Below are 22463 nucleotides of genomic sequence, written 5' to 3'. Positions count from 1 at the left end.
GGATTGGACATTCTGGAGGCAGGAAACATGTTTCCGCTGATGGGTGAGTACCGAACCTGAGGACACAGCTTAAAAATACGGGGTAGATCATTTAGGACAGAGATGAGGAGAAACTTGTTCACCCAGAGAGTGGTGGCTGTGTGGAATGCTCTGCCCCAGAGGGCAGTGGAGGCCCAGTCTCTGGATTCATTTAAGAAAGAGTTGGATAGAGCTCTCAAAGATAGTGGAATCAAGGGTTATGGAGATAATGCAGGAACAGGATACTGATTAGGAATGATCAGCCATGATTATATTGAATGGTGGTGCAGGCTCAAGGGGCTGAATGGCTTACTCCTGCACCTATTGTCTATTGTCTATTATCGGGCTTTGGCACCATGACTATGGGTGAGCTCTAGTGACTGTAACTGACTTTGATTATGCCATCTTGGAGCATGTGCTCCAACTCCTTCTGAACCTGTGCCAACTTCAGAGGGTTATGCCTACAAGGATGTTGCTTAAATGGAACAGCATCTCTTATATCTACATCATGCACAATTAGGTTAGTACTTCCCATTTTATTTCTGCATATCTCCCCATGTGATAGTAATAACTCTTTCAGGTCATTTCGATTTTCTTGTGGAAGGTAACTCAAAATTCATCCCAATTTTTGACAACTTCCTCATTGTCCAATTTGATTTAAGGAATGTCCAATTCAGAATCCTCTGAACTTGGTTCTTCCTTCTGTGCTGTATTCATTAACACCTTCTCCTCTTATTTTCCTTCCCTATCAAAGTACCTTTTGAGCAAACTCACGTGACACACTGAAATTTCTTTCTGTCTGGAGTCCTTATCAAGTAGTTCACCTTACTCAATTTCTTCTCAATTTGATAAGGTCCACTAAACCATGCTATTAACGGCTCACCTGTTACTGGAAGTGACACTAATAACTTATCCCCAATTGCAAAATTGTGAACTTGTGATTTCTTATCCACTTCCCGTTTCACTGTATGCTGCTATACTTTTAAATGCTATCTAGCTAACTCTCCAGCTCTATTTAATCTTCCTCTAAAATTTGACCCAAATGGGTGGTCTCTGAATCCTGACTTATTAATTTCTCCTTAATCAATTTTAATGGTCCTCTTACTTCATGCCCAAAAATTAATTTAAAGGAACTGAATTTGGTCGATTCATTCAGGGCATCTCTGATCACCAGAAGTACAAATGGAGCTCCCTTATCCCATTCATCTGGATGATTCTGACCATAAGCCTTTAACATGGCCTTCAGTGTTTGATGCCATCTCTCTAGCGCTCCCTATGATTCTGGTTGGTATACAGTAGATTTGAATTACTTTATTCCCAAGTTATCCATAACCTCCTTGAATAGTTTGGATGTGAAGTTTGATCCTTGATCTGACTGGAGAGCGATTGTAGTCCGTATCTAATAAAAAAATGAAGTAATTCTTTTACAACCCTTTTAGCTGTGATGTTTCGTAATGGGATTGCCTCTAGAAATCCAGTCGAGACATCCATTATTGTTATTAAATACTTATTCCCACTTTTTGTTTGAAGTAGGGGACCTATGCAATCAATCAAGACTCTTGTGAAAGTTTCATCAAGTGCTGGATTAGGTATTAAAAGTGCAGGTTTTAATACTGCTTGTGGTTTTCTGATTAGCTGACATGTATGACACGCCAGGCAAAATTCAATTCCATCTTTGTGTAGTCCGGGCCAGTAAAAATGTCCTTGTATTTTAGCCTGTGTTTTCCTCACCCCTAAATGACCTCCAAATGGTAGCTTGTACGTCACTCGCAGCACCTCCTTACCCTACTGGCAAAGCAATTTGATGAGTCTCTGCCCATGTCTCATCTGCGTGAATGTATGATGGTTTCCATTTCCTCATGAAGGCATCAAATCTTAAGTAATAACACATGGGAATGCATTCACTTTCTTTCTCAGTAAATGCCTTTTGATATAACTGTTTTAACTCCTAGTCTTTCTGCAGTAATTCAACCACCTTAGTAGAGATGCTTGCATATTTACCTATTTGCTCCTTCTCTGTTACACTTATCTGATCGAGGGAAGTTTCGGACAACATTATGTCAGCTTCCTTATCTGTGCCTTTAGATCTCTCCTGCTTCAACTTGTGCCTCTGTGATCTTGTGATCACAGGAAAAATTCCTGGATAGACATTCTCCAGATCTTCAGTTGCCTGCATCTCCACTGGCTTTTCAACTAGAGTAGGCAGCATGCCTACCAGTGAATCAGCTATATAATTTGCAAGGGTAAATTTTATTCCTGGAGCTGAGAGTTTGTCCAGTACTCTTACCATAAATTCTCCACTCTTCTCTGGACTCTGCGGCCTCACTTTACATAATTGAGCACTTGTTATCTCACCATGAATTCCTGTTACCAGTACCTTCTCTGGCAATAGTCTCTCAGGAGTACATTTTTGTTACTAGACCAACAAAACTTCTAGGCTTGTCTGTTTTTCCTACATCTAGCTTTCTCCTCACCCACCAACATTGTGATTTTGTGTGGCTCACTTTATTACAATGAAAACACCAGAGCATTTTAACTTCTTTGTCCCCCTCAAGGGTTTCTGTTTTAGCCTGTGGTAAGTTATCCTTATGATCTTCACTGAGGTCGACCTTTCCCTTTCCATGTGAGGATTTCTCTTTGCCCCCCCCCATTTCTGACCCTCATGGACTGAAACTAGTTCTGGAAGCCAAATCGTGTTTTAAAGTCCAGCTCATAATCATCAGCCACTTCAGCTGCTAACCTTGCTGTTTTAACTCTCTGCTCTTCCACATGAGTTTGCACTACTTCCTCACTGAGCCTACCCTCAGCCTTTGTCTCCAGCCTTTTAAGCTGACTTTACTTTTTAAGTATCCGTTTTTGAAGTTCAAGCACTCTCTTTTTTTCTTTCTTTGGTCTCTCTTTTTCCCTCTCTTCTGCTTTTAATCATAACTCAAACTGTTTCAATTCTGCTGCCCTTTCCTTATCTCTCACCTCCAACTCAAGCTGCTTCATTTGCAATTGAATTCTTGCTATCTCTGTAGATTCTGATGGTTTCTCCAGCAAGTTTAAATGCTGATCTACTGCTGTAATTATCTCTCCTTTCCTCACAGAAGTAGGCAGTTCCAATTCCAGCTTCTCTGCTAAGTTTTGCAACTTGGTGTTATTCACTTTTTGCAACCCTTCCAAAGTCACTGTATCCATATCCAGAAAACTTTTGGTGACTGAATGAGCCATTACCATCCTGAGCTTTGTCTACCCAACCAAACCAACACCTGAAATAAAGACACTAGCACCCACCACTCACTGTATAAATTCCCAGTTGAGCCCCCAGTCTGTTATGGACTAGTCCAGACCACTCAAAACATTCTTTCACAGGCAGCCCCAGAGCTAATTTTGCAAGTTGTTTCGGTAAGAGTACAGTGAAAATTACCTGGAGCAAGATAGCTAGGTCGACTACTAGATTTTAAAACAGACAATAAATGTATTCACAAAATTACATAATGAAACACAAAAAACAGAATAAAGAATCCCTACAGAACTCAACCTATCCAGCCAGACTTAATTATGCTGTTCCGAATACATACAACAGTCCCAATAAATAAACTCCTTTTAAAAACCAGTATAAATGGAATACATGCTTACAGGTTGAAGTTGAAGGGCAGAAAAGAGAGAGAGAGAGAGAGAGAGAGTGAGTTTCCACACAGCTCCCTATTGAACTTCACAGTTCAAGACTGAACTAAAACTGATGAGCTCAGCTAACTAGAGAGTTGACCACCCCCCTCTCTTTATACAGGCCACTTCTAAAGCTTGACCACTTTTGCCTGAAGTCTCAATTGTTTACGTATAAACAAAAGGCCTCTCAAAATCCTTCCATCTCTGTACCAAACCAGACTAATTGGAATCTAGCCCGGTTTATTGCCCCTCTGAAAAAAATCAAGGACAGAGTCTCTTGAGCCAAGGAACAGCTTTTAGGAAAAAAAGGGACTAGCTTTGTGACACTTCTCCGAAAATTCCAAGACTGACCCTTGGATGCAAAAGTGCCAGAATGGAGGTCAGGTTATTTTTGAACTTTGTGTAATAATTCACCAGCCTAAGGAAAGACCTAAGATCCGGTATAGATATGGGAGTACGGGCACCTTTGATCACCCTAACATTATTTTCCAATGAATGTAACTCGGTCTTGTCAACTCTTTAGCCCAAGTCAGTCATTTAGGGTATCTGGAAAATACATTTTTCCCTTCTGAGATGTACACCACCTTGAAGAAATATTTAAGGACACTGTCCAAGTTCTCCTAATGTTCCATATTGATCTTCACTGTTGTTAGCACGTCAACTGGATAAATCGCAACATGGGGTAGCCCTTGTAAAATGTTCTCTGTTGTCTGCTGAACAAGTGCACAGGCTGATGATACCCCAAATGGCAGTCTTGTCCATTGGTAATAACCCTTATGGGTATTAATTGTAGCGAACATTCAAGAATCCTCATCTAACTGCAATTGCAAGTTGGTATGGTTCATGCCCAGCTTTGTGGAGGAGAGCCTCCTTCCCAGCTTTGTGTGTAAATGCTCATAGAGATGTGAGGAATTGGGTATTTATCCAACTGCAAAAAGAGGCTTACAATTTGTTTAAAATCCCCACTAAGGCAAATTGACCCATCGGGCTTCACAATCCGCAAGGCTGGTGCTGCTCATTCAACAAATTGGACGGATTTGATGTTTCCATTGCTTTCCAGCCTTCTGATTTCTGCCTCTGCTTTTGTCCGTAAGGCAAATGGCATTGGATGGGCTTGCAGAATCATAGAATTGCTTTGTGGTCAATGTGCAAGGCAGCCTTGGCTCCTTTGATGGTCAGTAGACCTTCCTGAAAATCTTCCGGGTATTTAATTAGGACTTCACTCAGGCCAGTGAAATCAATATTTTTTGATTTTTCTAATCAAAAAATATTGAGTCAATCTAGGTGAATCTTTCTTAACCAATTTTGCCCCCTTAAGCTTGGGCTTGAGCCTTTTACGACAATCCGTGATAACTATAAACTAGCTGCTTCTCGTAAGAGACCAGAACTGAAGTTGTACCCTTAATCTGTCAGGGATCCTGGTTTAGGTTCTCAGTCCAGCTGAGGTCTTGCACAAACTTAAGGGTTGGAGTCCAGAGTGAATTTTGTTAAAGACTGGTTTTGCAATCACTGAAATGGCTGCACCGGTATTGACCTCCATTAGAACAGGATGACCATTTGACCTGTATTTATTTTGATTGGTTCTGATTTGCATGTTGCTCAGCAATTTAGCCATTCCAAACCAGATTTAGGTGGACTTTCCAGGTTGTGCACTCCTGTGTAGCAGCATGTCAGTTTACGTCTAGTGGTACTGTTGTGCAGTATCAAGTCCACATACCGGCAGCAAGTACAGTGCCTTATCGGCTCAGAGCCTGAAGAAAATGTGAACTGGCCGAGCCTTGGCTTTGATTTGGGGTTTTGCTGTGGACTGACCCACGGTCTCTCTCTGTTCAGGATATGTCCTGAGTGAAGTGATGCAGTTGCCTTCGTTCAAGTGGTGTTCCCAAAGCTCAAAATGACTGGTGAGAGTGCCCACTTCCATTGATGTACCCTGCAACTTGGGGAGGCAATGGCCTAGTGGTATTCTTGCTGGACTGTTAATCCAGAGGCAGGTAATATTCTGTGGACCCATGTTTGAATCCCGACACAGCAGGTGGTGGAATTTGAATTCAATAAATATCTGGAATTAAGAGTTTAATGATGACCATGAATCCATTGTTGATTTTTGGAAAAATCACCTAGTTCACTAAAATTCTTTAGGGAAGGAAACTGCCATCAATACCTGGTCTGGTCAACATGTGATTCCAGACCCAGATCAATGTGGTTGACTCTTAACTGCTTTCTGGGCAATTAGGGATAGGCAATGAATGCTAACCTAGCCAGCAAAGCCCTCATCCTATTAATGAATTTAAAAAAACTCAAATGCTCCACTTACCACATTTTCCAATGATAAGACCAATTGTAGTGCCTGTTAGAAGTCTGGTAGGTGCTTTTGAATGGTTGCACCATTAATTCGACAAACCGACCAGTCTGTAAGCACCTCATTAAGGGTTCTGCCAGTCATCCTAACCTAGTCAAAAATCCCGATGCAGATTTGCCTGGTTCTTGACTTGTTGAGCAAAACTGATAGTGTTTCCGAATTAGAGTAGGCTTGGGACAGTAATAGTCCTGAACTAAATCCATCAATTCTTGAAAGGTTTTAGCATCTGATGCCTCAGGGAAAGTTTCTCAGGAAGAAAACTGCAGGTCCACAAGCTGTCAGGAGAACGATTCCTTCATTTTCATCTGCCCCAATGTCATTTTGCCTGGAAAATGTAACACACTCTTTCCACGTACTGGGCCCTGTCTTTGACGGTAGGATTAATGAGTCTAGCTTCCTAAATAGTGGCACGATGCCAGAAACGCTTACTCCAACTCAAAGATGACTGTTGTGAGTGAATTTCTTCAGGAGTGTAGTTTTCTCTCATTGCCACTGAAATAACTCCATAAAGTCTGGTATCCGAAACTAAGTCATCCTTTATTTGCATGTTGAGAGTCCTTAACACTGATCCAGCTCCCTCAGAGCCAGGCCTTAGACTGAACAAGATGTCTGACACGCCTGTTCTTATCTGTCAGCCCCCAGGACTCTCTGATTGGGGCTGTTAACCTGGTCCATTCAGGAACTCACCTGCCTGACCTCGCTGCAACCACTACAGTGTTCAACAGTGATAGGCAATTGCTTAGAGAGGATAGTAGGTGGTAATAAGCAGTTTGTTTCCCTGCACACATTTGAAATGCATGTATACACAATATGAGCAGAAGTAGACCATACAATCCCATGAGCTTGCTTTGCCAATCCATAAGACTTCACTAGTGTTTATAATTCCATATTCCTATTTACTCCCAGTAATCCTTGATTCCCTTGCCTAACAAAAATCTATACTTCTCTATCCTAAAAATATGTAATAATCTCATTTCCATTGCTTTCTAAAGCAGAGAGTAGGAAAGTTGCACAAGCTTAGAGAGAAATGAATTCTCATCTCAGTACTAAAAAGGCAACCCCTAATTTTGACATCAGCCCACAAGAGGAACCATCCTTTCCATGTTCACTTTGTTAATACCAGTCAGAATTTCACACAGTTTAATCAATTCACCTCTTACTCTTCTCAACTCGTTGGAAATAAGCTCAGCCTGCTAACCTATCTACATTAAAAAAAACCAAGTCATTCCAGGTCAATTTGGTATGTCTCCTCTAAACTGCTTGCAACACATTTAAATCTTTCAGTAAATAAGACGGTCAAAACTACACTGTTTATTCAAGATTGTGTCTCACCAACTTTTACCTTTTTGTGACTCTTACCCTCGCACACCTAAATCTTTCTGCCCCTCAGATTTCCACAGTTGTTCTTTGATTATGTGTTACTTCGCTTTTGTTGTCCTTATTTAAGTTTAAATTCCAATATCCTCCTTTTTGAACTGAATGTAAAATCATTTTGTCATGTTGTGTCTGCTGCTATCTAGGGGTAACTTTACTCTAAGGTGTTGAATTCATCATATTACATTCCACAATATCGAGTAAAGTATAATCTGCTATCTCATCTGTTCCAGAAAATGCTGCTGTCAAAAACTATCTTGGTTGAAGGCGTGGTATGAACTCTTGATCCAAGCTACAGCTGATGTCCCTGGCTCCTTCACGTGCAGAAGTGTGTTCAATTGCAGTTCTTGTTAGACCGCATGATGGCTCTGGAGCTGCGGATGGACTCACTTTGGAGCATACGCAATGCTGAGGGGTTCGGGGATAGCACGTTTTGTGAATTGGTCACACCACAGATTAGGATTGCTGAGGGAGAAAGGGAATGCGTGAACAAAAGGCAGAGAAAGAGCTGGAAGGCAATCCCCTGCAATCATCTCCCTCCAAAATAGGTATACTGTTTTGGATAATGTTGGAGGAGATGGCTCACCAGAGGAAGGCAGCAGTAGCCAAGTTCATGGCACTGTGGCAGGCTCTGCTGTTCAGAAGGGCAGGAAAAAGAGTGGAAGGGCTATAGTCATTGGGTATTCAATTGTAAGAGCAATAGATAGGCATTTCTATGGTCGGAAATGAGACTCTCACATGGTATGTTGCCTCCCTGGTGCACGGGTCAGGGATGTTTCAGATCGACTGTAGAAAATTCTCAAGGGGGAGGGTGAACAGCCAGTTGTCGTGGTGCATGTAGGCATGCACCATGACAAATAATGGGATGAGGTCCTACACAAAGAATATAGGGAATTAGGAACCAAGTTAAAAAGTAGGACCTCAGAGGTAGTAATCTCAAGATTGCTACCAGTGCTACGTGCGAGTCAGAGTAGGAATGATAGAATATTCAGGTTGAATGCATGACTTGAGAGATGGTGCAGGAGGGAGGGGTTCAGATTTTTGGGACATTGTGACTGGTTCTGGGGGAAGTGGGACTACTACAAAATGGAAGGTCTACACCTGGGCCAGACGGGAACCAATGTCCTTGGGGGTGCTTTTCCTAATGCTGTTGGGAAGAGTTTAAACTAATGTGGCAGGGAATGGGAACCAAATAAGGAGGTTAGTGGACAGGAATGAGGTAATAACTAAAGCTTGTAAGGAACTTGATAATGAAGTCAGCATGACTACGGGGAAGAGTACACAAGAAGTGGAGGATGAAGGAGAGGGACTGGTGGTCTGAGGTGCATTAGTTTTAATGTAAGAAGTGTAGTAGGCAAGGCAAATGAATTTAGGGCTTAGATTAGTACCTGGGACTGTGATGTTATTGCTATTATAGAGACTTGGTTGAGGGAAGGGCATGATTGGCAACTAAATATCCCAGGAAATCAATGTTTCAAGCGGGATAGAGAGGGAGGTAAAAGGGATGGAGGAGTTGCATTACTGGTCAAAGAAGATATCACAGCTGTGCTGAAGGAGGGCACTCTGAAAAACTTGAGCAGTGAGGCAATATGGGCAGAACTCAGAAATAGGAAGGGTGCGGTAACAATGTTGGGATTACACAACAGGCCTCCCAACTGCGAACGTGAGATAGAGATACAAATATGTAGAGAGATCATAGAAAGATGTAAGAGCAACAGTGTGGTGGTCAAAGGAGATTTTAATTTTACCAACATTGACTGGGATTCACTCAGTCAAGAGTTGGTGCTTAGTGTTAGATGTTTGGATGGAGCAGAATTTGTAAGGAGCACCCAGGAGGGTTTTCTGGAGAAATAATGTAAGTAGTCCAACTTGGGGAGGAGGCACACTGGACCTGGTGTTAGGAAGTGAGCCCAGCCAGGTAGTTGAAGTTTCAGTGGGGGATTACTTTGGAAATAGTGATCACAATTCCATAAGTTTTAGAATATCATGGACAAAGACGAGAGTGGTCTTAAAGGAAGAGTGCTAAATTGGGGGAAGGCCAACTATACCAAAATTAGGCAGGAGTTGGGGAATGTGCATAGAACATAGAACAATACAGCACAGAATAGGCCCTTCGGCCCACGATATTGTGCAGAACATTTGTCCTAGCTTAAGTACCTATCCATGTACCTATCCAATTGCCGCTTAAAGGTCACCAATGATTCTGACTCTGCCACTCCCACAGGCAGCGCATTCCATGCCCCTACCATTCTCTGGGTAAAGTACCTACCCCTGACATCCCCCCTATACCTTCCCACCCTTCACCTTAAATTTATGTCCCCTTGGATTCAATCATGAGGGGTCATGAGTTCAAAGTGAGAGGGGAAAATTTTAGGGGAGAATTTTGTGGAAAGTTCATCACGCAGAGGGTGGTGGGTGCCTGAAATGCGTTGCCAGCGGAGGTGATAGGGGCGGAAATGATAGCATAATCTAGACAGATACATGAATGGGTAGGGAGCAAAGGGATACAGATCCTTAGAAAATAGGCAGCAGATTTAGATAGAGGATATGGATCAGCACAACCTTGGAGGGCTGAAGGGCCTGTTCCTATGCTGTAATGTACTTTGTTCTATTGACAATCTGATTTTCCAGTTTATATGGAGATTAAAGTTATCCATAATTTTTGATGTCCCTATACTGTGAGCCCCAGTACTACTATTTGTACTGATTATCCGGTATTGTTGTTTCTGTTACGGAATCTGTAGCACAAGTGACTTCTTTCTCTTACTATTCCTCATTCCACTCAAATGGGTTGAGCTAAATACATCACTAAGTATTGTAGCAAAGTTAAAAATCACACAACACCAGGTTATAGTCCAACAGGTTTAATTGGAAGCACACTAGCTTTCGGAGCGACGCTCCTTCATCACCTGATGAAGGAGTGTCGCTCCGAAAGCTAGTGTGCTTCCAATTAAACCTGTTGGACTATAACCTGGTATTGTGTGATTTTTAACTTTGTACACCCCAGTCCAACACTGGCATCTCCGAATCATGACTATTGTAGCAAAGCCATCCTTGATGTTATGGCCTCCTGCCATGTAAGGTTCAGAGTCAATGTGGAGGACTTCCAGGAGTTAGCTCCCCTGACTGGATACCATGGAGCTGCCACATGTTTTGCAGAAGTCTTTATTTTTATTGAAACAAATGTTCTGTTTATTTTTGTAGTTTTAGTGATTGAGCCTGTTTTTGTGGCAGACTGCTCAGAAGACACAGAAATGGAAGCATGAGGGTGATGTTGTAGGTGACTGACTTGGTGGATTGAATAGATGGATTCTTGCTAAGCTGCAGTTGTCAGGGAACCAGGGTTAGTCAGAGGGTCAGGAGCTGTTGGGTGTCAGGGTTATTAGATGGTTAGTCAGAGAGTGAATGGATAGTCAGGAAGTCAGAGGGATAGTTGGGCTATCAGGGATAGTACTTGCTGTGCCAGTGCAGATAATCATTTGTTCAGAGAGGTTGTCAGATGTTTCAGGAATTTATGTGCGGCACGGTGGCACTGCTGCCTCACAGCGCCAGAGACCCGGGTTCAATTCCCGCCTCAGGCGACTGACTGTGTGGAGTTTGCACGTTCTCCCCGTGTCTGCGTGGGTTTCCTCCGGGTGCTCCGGTTTCCTCCCATAGTCCAAAGATGTGCAGGTCTGGTGAATTGGCCACGCTAAATTGCCCGTAGTGTTAGGTATAGGGGTAAATATAGGGGTATGGGTGGGTTGCGCTTCGTTGGTCGGTGTGGACTTGTTGGGCTGAAGGGCCTGTTTCCACACTGTAATGTAATCTAATCTAATCTAAACAAGGTTGGCAGTGGGATAGATGGTAGGTGACTACATAGATTTTCAGGGAGAGATCAGATGATTGGTGAAATTGCTTAATAAAATTCCCAGACAATTCACATGTAAGTCATTGCAATTAGGACTTTCACACAGCCCCAACGTGTATCTCTGGTTGTACGGCCAGACTCCAACAATTCAGATATATGAAACTTGGGGCCATTGTATTGCTCGAGGAGAAAGTGAGGTCTGCAGATGCTGGAGATCAAAGTTGAAACTTTATTGCTGGAACAGCACAGCAGGTCAGGGAGACGAAGGAATTGGGAGAATGGGATGGCGTTTTTACAGGGGGCGCCATTGTATTGCTTTCTAAGTTTACTGTCAAGAAAATCTGTGTCAATTTCATTTTTGTTTGTTTGATGTTATGAAGAACTTATTGAACCATAGCAATTAAATCTACTTAAATGAAACACAAGTTGAGATGAAAAATGTGTTTTCATCATTTTTTTTGACAGTTTCAACCATTTGATGATTTCTTCTCCAAAGGAGGTACAAAATCTATAGTGTTTTTTTACCAAGAAGCTGAACCACCAGTAATCGGTAAATATTATTAATATGTGTGACTAAAGCACAATTGATTTATGAGTGCATTTTCCTGAACATGCATACAATCTTAAAACTGAAACTATTTAACTGTATAATTTTAAAATCAAATCAGATTTTATTCAATGACGATATAGACTTTTTGAGATTTTAAGTTTTGACCACCTGGTTGATAGTTTATTTCTTTAAATCCATGGCTAGTCTATACCATAATGAAAACAGACAGTATAGTAAATGCTTGGTGGGTCCACTTATTTCTGTTCAGCTAGAGGGCATTAACTGGGGATGTGTTCCCATGTATAGGCATACTTAAAGTGGCCATTGTGTGTTGGATTCTGAGTTTGTAATTAATAAATAATAAAAGCTTATGTCAGGATTTTGTGACTCCAAAATGGAGTACTTAGCGAGATTTGAAAAGATTTGTAGCTCAGGTTGAGGTTCTGGATGTAGATTTGCTCACTGAGTTAGAAGGTTAATTTCCAAACGTTTCATCACCCTACTAGGTAACATCTTCAGTGGGCCTCCGGGCGAAGCACTGTTGATAATTCCTGCTTTCTATTTATATGTTTGGGTTTCTTTGGATTGGTGATTTGAAGCGTTCTTCTTTCTTACCCTTCAGTGCTAGTTGGAGTCTGAGGGACAGTAGGTGGTGTGCCAGTGTGATAATCTTTGCATCAGAGGGTAATTGGTAGTAGCTTGGCTTCTGTTCCTCCTCAATATTACCTCATTAGATCTAACTGCATATTGTGGATAAGCTTTGACAAAGGGTCAGTTAGACTCGAAACATCAGCTCTTTTCTCTCCTTACAGATGCTGTCAGACCTGCTGAGATTTTCCAGCATTTTCTCTTTTGGTCTGTGGATAAGCATGTTTCATTGTGGGGTTTATGACTGACCTTTCGTTCTGCGTGTAATTAAGCTAATTCTACACCTGTATGCTCATCGCAAACTATCTTCATTCTCACCTGTTTGTTGAGAAGTTCATGCTGAATATCAGAGAATATGGTTAGGTGGTAGCTTGGCAAGAGCATTCTCATTTGTCTTCGAAGGTAATCACACACCCAGAGGTGTAGCTCTGAGATGGAACACAGCAACATGAAAATCTTGTTTTCTTGTCCTGAACTTTAGAATGATATTCAACAGTGTGAGCCCCTCATTTAGCTTGACCATTTGATCTGGAGTAATATAATGAGGACATCATATAGTTCATGCCTCATTTGCCACAAATATCCCTGAATATTCAGTTCATACACAGTGGCCCATGGTCAGAAATGACTTCTTCAAATGCCCCAACAGACCGAGTATACCATGGATAGCACTTGATGAGTTCTCTACTTGTCTGTAAATGGTAATTTGATGACATGGTTGGTGATGACAATGAGCATTGTTCCCTGTTCTCAGTAAACATACCAGTGGTGCTTTTGCATAGAAAATTGGATAGAAAATTGAGGTAGCATATTTGTGTGGATAGAGAATTAGGCAATGGGCAGGAAACATGAAAGGGATCGGGGTTTTTTCCAAATTGGTGACCTGTAACCAGTGGGTTTTCATAGGGATAGTGCTGGAACTATAACTTCTGACAATATATACTAATAACTTGGAGGTAAGAAGTGAATGTACTGTAGTTAGATTTGCAGATGACAAAACAATAGATGAAAAGTCAGATTGCAAGATGGATACAGTTTGCAGAGAGCTACTGATAGGTTAAGTGGGCAAAAAGTTGGCAAATGGAGTATAATGTGGGAAAATGTGAAGTTCACTTCTGGTCTCCTCATTATCGGAAGGATATGGAAGCTTCAGAGAGGGTACAGAGGAGATTTACCAGGGTGCTGGCATCTCGCATGAAGAAGGGATAAGGGACCTAGGGCTTTTCTCATTGGAGTGAAGAAGGATGGGAAGGATAGAGGTATACAAGATGATGAGAGCAACAGGTAGAGTAGATAACTGGAGATTTTTTTTGCCTGGCCGAAATGGATATCACGAGGGGACATAATTTTAAGGTGATTGGAGGAACGTTTAGGGGTGTCAGAGCTGGGTTCTTTACACAGAGAATGGTAGATAGATGGAATGCACTGCCAACAGTGGTGGTAGAGTCAGATACATTAGGGACATTTAAGCGACTCTTGGACAGGAACATTGAAAAATACCTTGATTGTTTGTTAAGTCTCTCATCTGTTAGAATGACCATGTTAGTTTAACTTCTTTCATATGTAAATCACAAAAGCTTTTTTACAAGTTACATTCTCAAGTTAACTTTAACAATTGGTGTCAGTTCAGATATTGTGTTGAAGATGTTAGCCCCCTGTGCGCTGTTGACTGTGTCATAATGTTTAGACTGATTCTAATCTAAAAAATGAATTTACAGAGTCTTACATGGATTCATGCAGTTTTTGAGCAAAGTACAATGTAACTCTGCAAGTACAAATTCACCCCACAAACTTCTGTGTGCGTGCGTGCGTGTGGTGCAATGGTGCTCATTTGTAGTGTGACATGAACCCAAGGTCCTGGTTGAGGCCCTCCCTATGGGTACCGAACTTACCTATCAACCTCTGTTCAGCCACTTTTTGCTGCTGCCTGTCCCAAAGTCCGCCTTGGAGGATGGTCACCCGAAAGTCCGAGTCGAATGTCCTGAACCGCTGAAGTGTTCTCCAACTGCTAGGGAACACTCCTAGCAGGTACTCATATGACTCAGCCAATGTTGTCTATCTCATATGCTGCAGGCAACATGAATGATAGAAAAACGAAGGTTATGTAGGTTAGTTTCATCTTAGAGTAGGATAAAAGGTTGCCACAACATCGAGGCCCAAAGGGCCTATACTGTGCTGTACTTTTCTATGTTCTATTCATGTCCCTCATAATCCAATACACCTTAATCAGATCCCCACTCAATCTTCTCTGCTCTGGAGCTTAGTGAGTCTCTTTTCATACATGAAATGCTCCTTCCTAAGCAATATCCTGGTGAATCTTCTCTGTCCTCCCTCCTACATGTGGTGACCAGGGGCTGTGTAGAGTCATCCAGCTGTGGTTAACCAAAGTTCTGTATAATTCCAACATAGTTCTCAATCATATTTGTTTTGATTATGATTATGATATATGATGATGATCTATGCCTCAACTGATAAAAGTAAGTGTCTTCTATGTCTCAGACCAGACCAAACCCACTCAAAAATTAAGAAGATAGCCTAGACTCCAACTTCTTCTTATTTTTAAAAGCAAGTGTAAGGCTTTATGTTCCAGATGCAATTTGATTAATCAAACTACCAGGTTTGAAGCAAAATACTTTATTCTTGCAATACGATTAAAATACAAACAAAGGAAGGAAGAATTGGAATAACTTTTCTTTTGGAAAACTTACCAGAATATTAGATTATTTAACGATAAAATGGCAACTGTTCCTAGGTAGCAACTTGCCATAAACATGTCCTTGGCAAGTAAATTCAGTAAGATAGATTGTCTCACATGCAATTCTGGCAGTTGAAACAGAACCAAGCTTTTAGCTGTAATAGAGAGAGGAATAACAGCTTCCATATCCATCTTCAAGACTCCAGCAATGACCGAAAGTTACACTAAAATCTTCGTTCTGTGGGAGCTTGACCCAGCTCATTACAATGTTTTTCCTCGCACAAAAAGTAAAAATATTAAGAAAATTTCTCCCATGTGTATCTAAAGAAGATAAATTGGGCAGGCCCAGGATAAGAGAAATCAGGTCCATCTTAACTTCGATCCCCAAGACCCTCTCTATTACTCCTGACACAGCACATCAGTATGTACAAAGCCTGTGGCAGGACCACAGACAATGAGTGAAAGTACCAGTACTTATTTTATTCTTGGGACACATTGAAGATACTCCCACCTTAAATTTAGAGAGATGATTTGGGGCCAGATGGACCTCATGAAGAATCTTCAGTTGTGTGGCATGGGCCCTATTACAAATCAAAATCTTTTTTGCATTCTCACAAATATCCTCCCATGCCTCAGAAGAGATATCGCCTCCTAACTCTCTCTCCCAAACCTCATGTAGTTGCTCAGTATCAAGCCGAGGGACACTTCCCAACAGATGATAAAGGGTACTCACTGAGCGAGTGCTCTTGGCATGAAGCAGCCTCTTCTCTGTATCAGATCTTTCGAAGTCAGTCAAAAGCGTAGTTTCTTTTTGAATATAAAATCTAATCTGGAAGGAACGACAAAACCCCTGCTAGATAGTCCATATTTACAGATTATTTGGTCAAAGGACATCATGATTTCCCCCCTCAAATAAATCCCCCAAACAGTAAACTCCCCTAGCTGCCCAGAGTTTAAACATTGTCCTGGCCGGAAACCAGGCATACCAACTATAGGGGTAAGGAAAGATGTTGTGGAAAAATTACCCCCACTCTGCCGCATTGCCCTCCATGCTTTGATAGTATTAATCATTATTGGATTATAGCAATATTTTGCAACTGCCCTCATTTTGTCTAAAAATAACAAGCTAATGAAGATGCTTTGTGTGGGAGGCCTCAATATCCAACTGTATTGATGCTGAGTCCCTACAGGGACCGAGTCACTTACAAAAGATAAAAGGGAGCTTAATTGATATCTTTTAATATCTGGGAGATCCACTCCCCCCAGCCCTTGGGACAATTGCAATTTTGCGAGCTTAATAAGGGGTCTCCTATGGTGCCAGATAAAAGAGCTAAACCAACCATTAAGTCTCCAAAATGCTTGCCTGGGAAAAATCAAAAATCCACATAGGGTATAGCAAATGAGAAGGACATTCATTTTAATAAGAGCTACTCGACCTAACCAAGATATCAGAAGGGTCTCCCATCTTTGAAGATCTTGTTTAATCTTGTCAAACAAGTGGACAAAATTAGCCTTAAATAGCTGATCAAAGGTGGGAGTTACAAAAAGGCCTAGATAGAGAAAACCTCCCTGTGACCACTTAAAGGGAAACCGTGACTCACCCTCAACATCAGGTATTCCCCTAAGACCTACCATAGGCAGACCCTCCGATTTTGAAAAATTAATTGTGTAACCTGAGAAAGAGACAAATGAATTGATACACTGTATCAAATGGGGCACAGAAACTACTGGGTTGGAAAGAAAAATAAGAATGTCATCCGCATATAATGTGATCTTATGTGCTGTTGATCCCACTTCTAGGGCAGCTATATTAGGATCCCTACGAATAGCCTCTGCCAGTGGCTCAATCGCCAACATAAAAAGTAGAGGTGAAAGGGGACAACCTTGCTGACTGCCCTTACAAATATTGAAATTACTAGATCTTGCACCATTGGTGAGAACTGCTGCCAGAGGATCACTACAAAGGACCCTTGCCCACCTAGTGAAGACTTCACCGAGACCAAGTGTTCCAGTGTATAGAAAAGATATAGCCACTCCACCCAACCAAATGCCTTCTCTGCATCTAAAGGAATCACTAATCATTGAATGGATCACAGCTGACACACTTGAATCATATTGAGTAACCTCCTAACATTATTGGAGGAACTGCAGCCCTTTACAAAACCCATCTGGTCCTCTTTGATACTGGAAGGCAGCACTGTTTTCAGCCTTAATACAAGAGTCTTGGACAGAATTTTAAATTTAGAATTTAGAAGCGAGATGGTTATATAAGAAGTACAGTCCTCTAGGGTCTTCCTTTTGTCAAGGATAAGAGAGATATTAGCCTCTTTCCAGGATGGCAGGAGACAATTATAACAATGGTTATACATGTCCAACATCAGCCCTGACAATATATTTATAAATTCTTGTAAAATTTGTTAGGAAGACCATCAGAGCTGGGTGCCTTTCCACTTTGAAGTTGCTTCACCGCCTCCTGTACCGTTTGCACTGTTAAAGGGGCAATAAGGTGAGATGCCTGTTCAGAGGTTGTGCCTGGGAGATTTAGGTTCTTAAAAAGGGCTCCATCCTATCCCATGTATTATCACAACGTTCTGACTGGTATAGTTTGGAGTAAAACCTCCGAAATGCAGCAATGATCATTTTAGAATCACAAGTGAGAATCTCAGTCTCTTCCCTAATAGAGGCAATTGATTGGGGGGCATTCTTTTTCTGGGCCAGATAGGCCAAATATTTGCCTGGCCTATCACCATGCTCAAACAACCTTTGATTTGCAAAGGAAAGTTCCTTCCTCACTGTCTGTGTGAGCATGGAATTTAAGGTGAACTGAAGAGCTGTGACACGCTGCAACTTAACCACCGGCAGCCTGTCAAATATGCCTACTTTGCTGCCTTCCTCGTGCCTTGAGTAGGCACTGCTGCTCTCCCTTCTGTCACCTCCGACTGGCAGAATAAAAAATAATTATCCCTTTAGCATAAGCCTTAGCAATCTCCCAAAGACTAGGCTGGTTACTCGCCGTATCAGAATTGATGGCCAAGAATACTTCAAATTCATTAGAGAACTTCTCAATGAACTTACTGTCCTTGAGAATAAAAGGATCCATTTGCCAGTACTGCTGGGTTGGAAGGCAGTAAATCTCTCCTGGTTGCTGCACTCTCTCTCTGATTGTCTTTTGATGTTCTTTCCTCTGGATTCGAGAAGTGCATGTGAGTCAATCTATTTTCTGAATTTACCTTTTGCCAAGGGTGTGTTTATGGAATGTTACTCTATTGGAACAGTTATGGTTCAGTAGTAAAATAATCTATTATTCTCTTAAGTTTTCCAATAGAGTTGTTATTCCAAGTTCCTCTTTCTTTTACTGTATTTTAACTATAGTGTTTGAATAAATTGCGTTTTACTTAACATCAAGTACTTGGACCAATTGAATTGCATCTGGAACACCGCATCTGAAATTTACCTTTAAAATAAGAAAAGGTTAGGGTGTAGGCTACCTTCTTAATTTATTTTGAAGATGTCCAGTCTGGTTTATAATAATCCACACATAATTGTTAGATACTGTCTAGTTTTGGCACCATTACTATGGGTGAGCTCCATTTGCAGCAACTCATTTTAATTATATTGTCTTTGACATGCTTTTAATCCCTTTTGAACTTATGTCAACCGTAGAGAGTTAAATCTATAAGGATGTTGCTTCATTGGAACAGCATTTCCTCTATATACATTATGTGTAATTAGATTCCCAATGTATTCCCATCTATCTCCCCATGTGATTTTAATAATTATTTTGATTTAACTGGTCATTTTGATTTTCCTTTGGAAGGTGACTCAAAAATTTATCCCAATTTTTGAGAGCTTCCTTATTTTTCAAATTTAATTTGAGGAATAACCAACCAAAATCATCAGAACTTGGTAATTCACTCTGTGTTGTAATCAGTAACACATTTGCCTTTTGTTCTCCTTCGCTATCAAAATATATTTTGAGCAAATTCACATGGCATACTCTGAGATTTCTTTCTATCTGGCGTTCTCATCAAATAATTCACCTCATTCAATTTCCTTTCAATTTGTTAAGGCCCACTAAACCTTGTTTTTACAAGTTTGCTCACTGCTGGAAGTAATACATACTTTATTTCCACGAGCAAATTTGTGAATTTTTGATTTCTTGTTGGTTTCTTCTTTCAATCACACGCTGTGCTACTTTGAAATGCTGTCTCAACAGCTCACCTGCTCTATTTAATCTTTCCCTAAAATTTGACACATCTAAATGTGTGGTCTCTGAACTGTGACTCACCAATTTATGATTAATTAATTTCGGTTATCCTCTTATAGATATGGCAAGAGTCAACCCCAACCAGGCCAATAAAAATGGTTTTCTATTTTGGCTTGAGTTTTCCTGATTCCCAACTGTGCAAGATAGGGACCTCTGCGACCCCCCATCAGGCACTCTGCTTCCCTTCCCAAGAACAAAGACACGGAGGAGTTCGTCCAAAACTATGTATTCAGTTCTGCAGAACCGGGTGTTACCTCAATGGCTTCCCACGAGGCACACACACAGATTGTAATCCCCGCGCATTATATACATGTAGTAATGGGCTGGGCCTTCTACTGTCTCAGCCAATGGGTGTCAAAGTTCCCCACTGTCCTCCCTGATGGATGAGATTATTTGGTTCATCACCCAGCCAATCAGTGTTTGAGTTCACCGTTCTCCCTTATATGGATGATGATGTACAGCCATGGGTTGTGGGCAGTCCCTCAGCCACGAGGAAAGCTGTTTCCATTGTTCCATTCATGAAAATCTAGGGGAGTATCTGCTGGTGCTTACTACAGGGTAGAAAGGACTAAAATGGTGGCTTTGTACTTACTATGTGCTTACTACAACAGTTAATGATTTAAAAATTACACCACCCCTTACACAACTGACCTCGTAATCATAATTCATGTGCTACCCACAATATTTTCTCTCTATAACCTACTGGTAATGCAACTTGATGAACTTTTGTCCATTTTTCAATCTGCCTGAATATGTGATGGTCTCCATTTTCTTATCAAGACCTCATTTCTAAGATATTAACATTCGGGAATGCACTCACATTCTCCTTTTGTAAATGCTTTTTGATACAACTGCAGTAGTTTTTATTTTAGCCAGGGGTCCCATGCAATCGATTAAGACTTCGTAAAAGGTTAATCTTTCTGTTCTAGTTCAGCTAGCTTATTTGAAGTAAATACATCCACTTTACCCTCTACCTGTCCTTGTTTTTTTTAATCAACTGTTTGATCAAATATGGTCTTTGATATTTCCTTAAGTTTATTCTTTGATTTTGCCTCCTGCTTGTGACTTTGTTCTCACACAGTTGGGAAATATCCCAGGACATACTTTCTCTAACACTTCAATTGTCTGATTTTCCACTGGCTTTTGAACAGTAGGCAGCACTCCCACCCTTGATCCAACTATATCCTGAGCAATGATAAACTATCTCCAGAACAGAAAATTTTCCTATTACTCCTACTACTACTTCACTTTTAACTGAACTCTCCAAATTCACTTTATATAATGGAACACTGTTCTTCTCACCATGAATTCCACATATTTCCTCCTCCTGAATTAATGTATCTTCTCATCTGTCACCATCAAAGATTGACTCGGTGCTGTAAATCTAAAAATCTTAATTACTTTACCTGCTCCTCCTGGCATATGTGAGTAAACCATACCCACGCAGGTAAATTCTTCAAAGAGATTATCTCAGCCAACCCCTAACCAGTTTGTACATCCATTGTGCTTTTTTTTACAACTTTAACAAAACTTACTGGCTTGTTTTCCCACATTTGTCTTCCCAATGCTTTTTCTAAACTAACAACATTGTGACTTTGTGTGGCCTACTTTGTTACAGTGAAAATGCCTGAGCTTTTTTATTTCTCTTTCCTCTCATGGGTTTCCTTTTTTACCTTGTGGCAAGCTATCTTCAATGAGATCTCCTTTTCCCTTATCACCTGAAGATTTCTCTTTTCCCCAATTTCCATCCCTCATGGATTAAGATTTGTTCTATGTACCAGCTCATGATCATCTGCCATTTCCACTAAATCTTCCAGTCTCAACTCTCTGCTTTTCCACACGAGTCCCTACTACTTCAGGGAAAGAATTTTTGAACTCCTCCAAAATAATTAGATATCTGAGAATGTCATATGTTTGATCTATTTTCAGTGCAGTTGTCCACCAGATTACTTTGTTTGATCCTTACAAATTCAATGTACTTTTGACTCGGTTCCCTCCATTGATTCCTAAAACGTTGTCTGTAGGCTTCTAGTACTAGTTCAAATGCAAATAAGGTGGTTTTTTTTACACCTTATTACATGCCCCAAATACCTATTCTGAGTGATGCAAATACCTCACCAGCTCTACATACAAATTTTGTTTGGATCAACAATACTCACATGGTCACCTGCCATTTAATTTGTTTAGTCACTTTCTCAAATTACTTAGGCAACATTTGGAAATATTCAGAAAGATCCCCATTTGGCCTTTGGATACGCTGTGATAGCTCTCCATCAGTATCCTCATCACTACTCCTAACGTTCACCTCTACCTCTGCCATTTTAAGTCAACTTTGAATTTTTAGCTCCAACCCCAAGTTCAAAAACTTTCTATTTCTCTCCTTCTTCAACTTGGGCTGTCCTTTTCTTTTTCTTCTGCTAGAGCTATTGTCTCTTTCAGCTTTTCTTTTGCTTTCAATTGTAATTCAACCTATTTAATTTCCTTTTCTCTTTTTCTTTTGCCTCTGATTCAAGCTGCCTCATTTGAATTTTAGCAATTTTCACAGATTCTGGTGGCATATCTGGCTATTATAAATGTTGAGCAATTGCTATAATTGCCTCCTTTTCGCACAGACAAACGCAACCCTAACCCCAGCTTGTCTATAGTTCCAAAACCTTTACTGTGCTCACTTTCTGTAAAAGTCCCAAAGTGACTTTTTCCAACCCCAGGAAATTCTTTGTCATCGAAACATCCATTACTCATAGTAATTGAAAGAGCCATTACTACACAAGGCCCACACTATTCAAACAAACTGAATGCAACACTTAAAAAGAGAACACCAACACTCACCACTCAGTGTCTTTGAGTCCAATAATACTAAACCCAACCTGGGAATAGAGATTTTGATCCCAACAAGATCCCCCAGTTTGTTATGGACGAGACCAAATCTTGTCAATATATTAAGGAGGTGGCCGAGACCTTACTTTTTCTTACTTTTAAAAGCAAGTCTAAGGCTTCAAATTCTGGCTGCAATTTGATTGGTCAAACTATCAAGCTTGAAAAAAACACACT

General features: G+C 40.8%; 1 protein-coding gene across 1 annotated transcript in view; it reads left to right on the top strand.

The window, feature by feature from the left end:
- Positions 1–22463, top strand: part of LOC122540182 (dynein axonemal heavy chain 8-like) — a 1320893-nt gene that overhangs the window by 82750 nt on the left and 1215680 nt on the right. The window contains exon 4 of the mRNA XM_043675532.1: positions 11718–11802. Coding sequence (XP_043531467.1) covers positions 11718–11802 — 85 coding nt within the window. The remainder of the gene's footprint in view (positions 1–11717; positions 11803–22463) is intronic.

This window comes from Chiloscyllium plagiosum, chromosome 3, assembly GCF_004010195.1.
Source record: "Chiloscyllium plagiosum isolate BGI_BamShark_2017 chromosome 3, ASM401019v2, whole genome shotgun sequence".
NCBI lineage: Eukaryota > Metazoa > Chordata > Chondrichthyes > Orectolobiformes > Hemiscylliidae > Chiloscyllium > Chiloscyllium plagiosum.
This window is presented reverse-complemented; position numbering and strand designations above follow the sequence as displayed.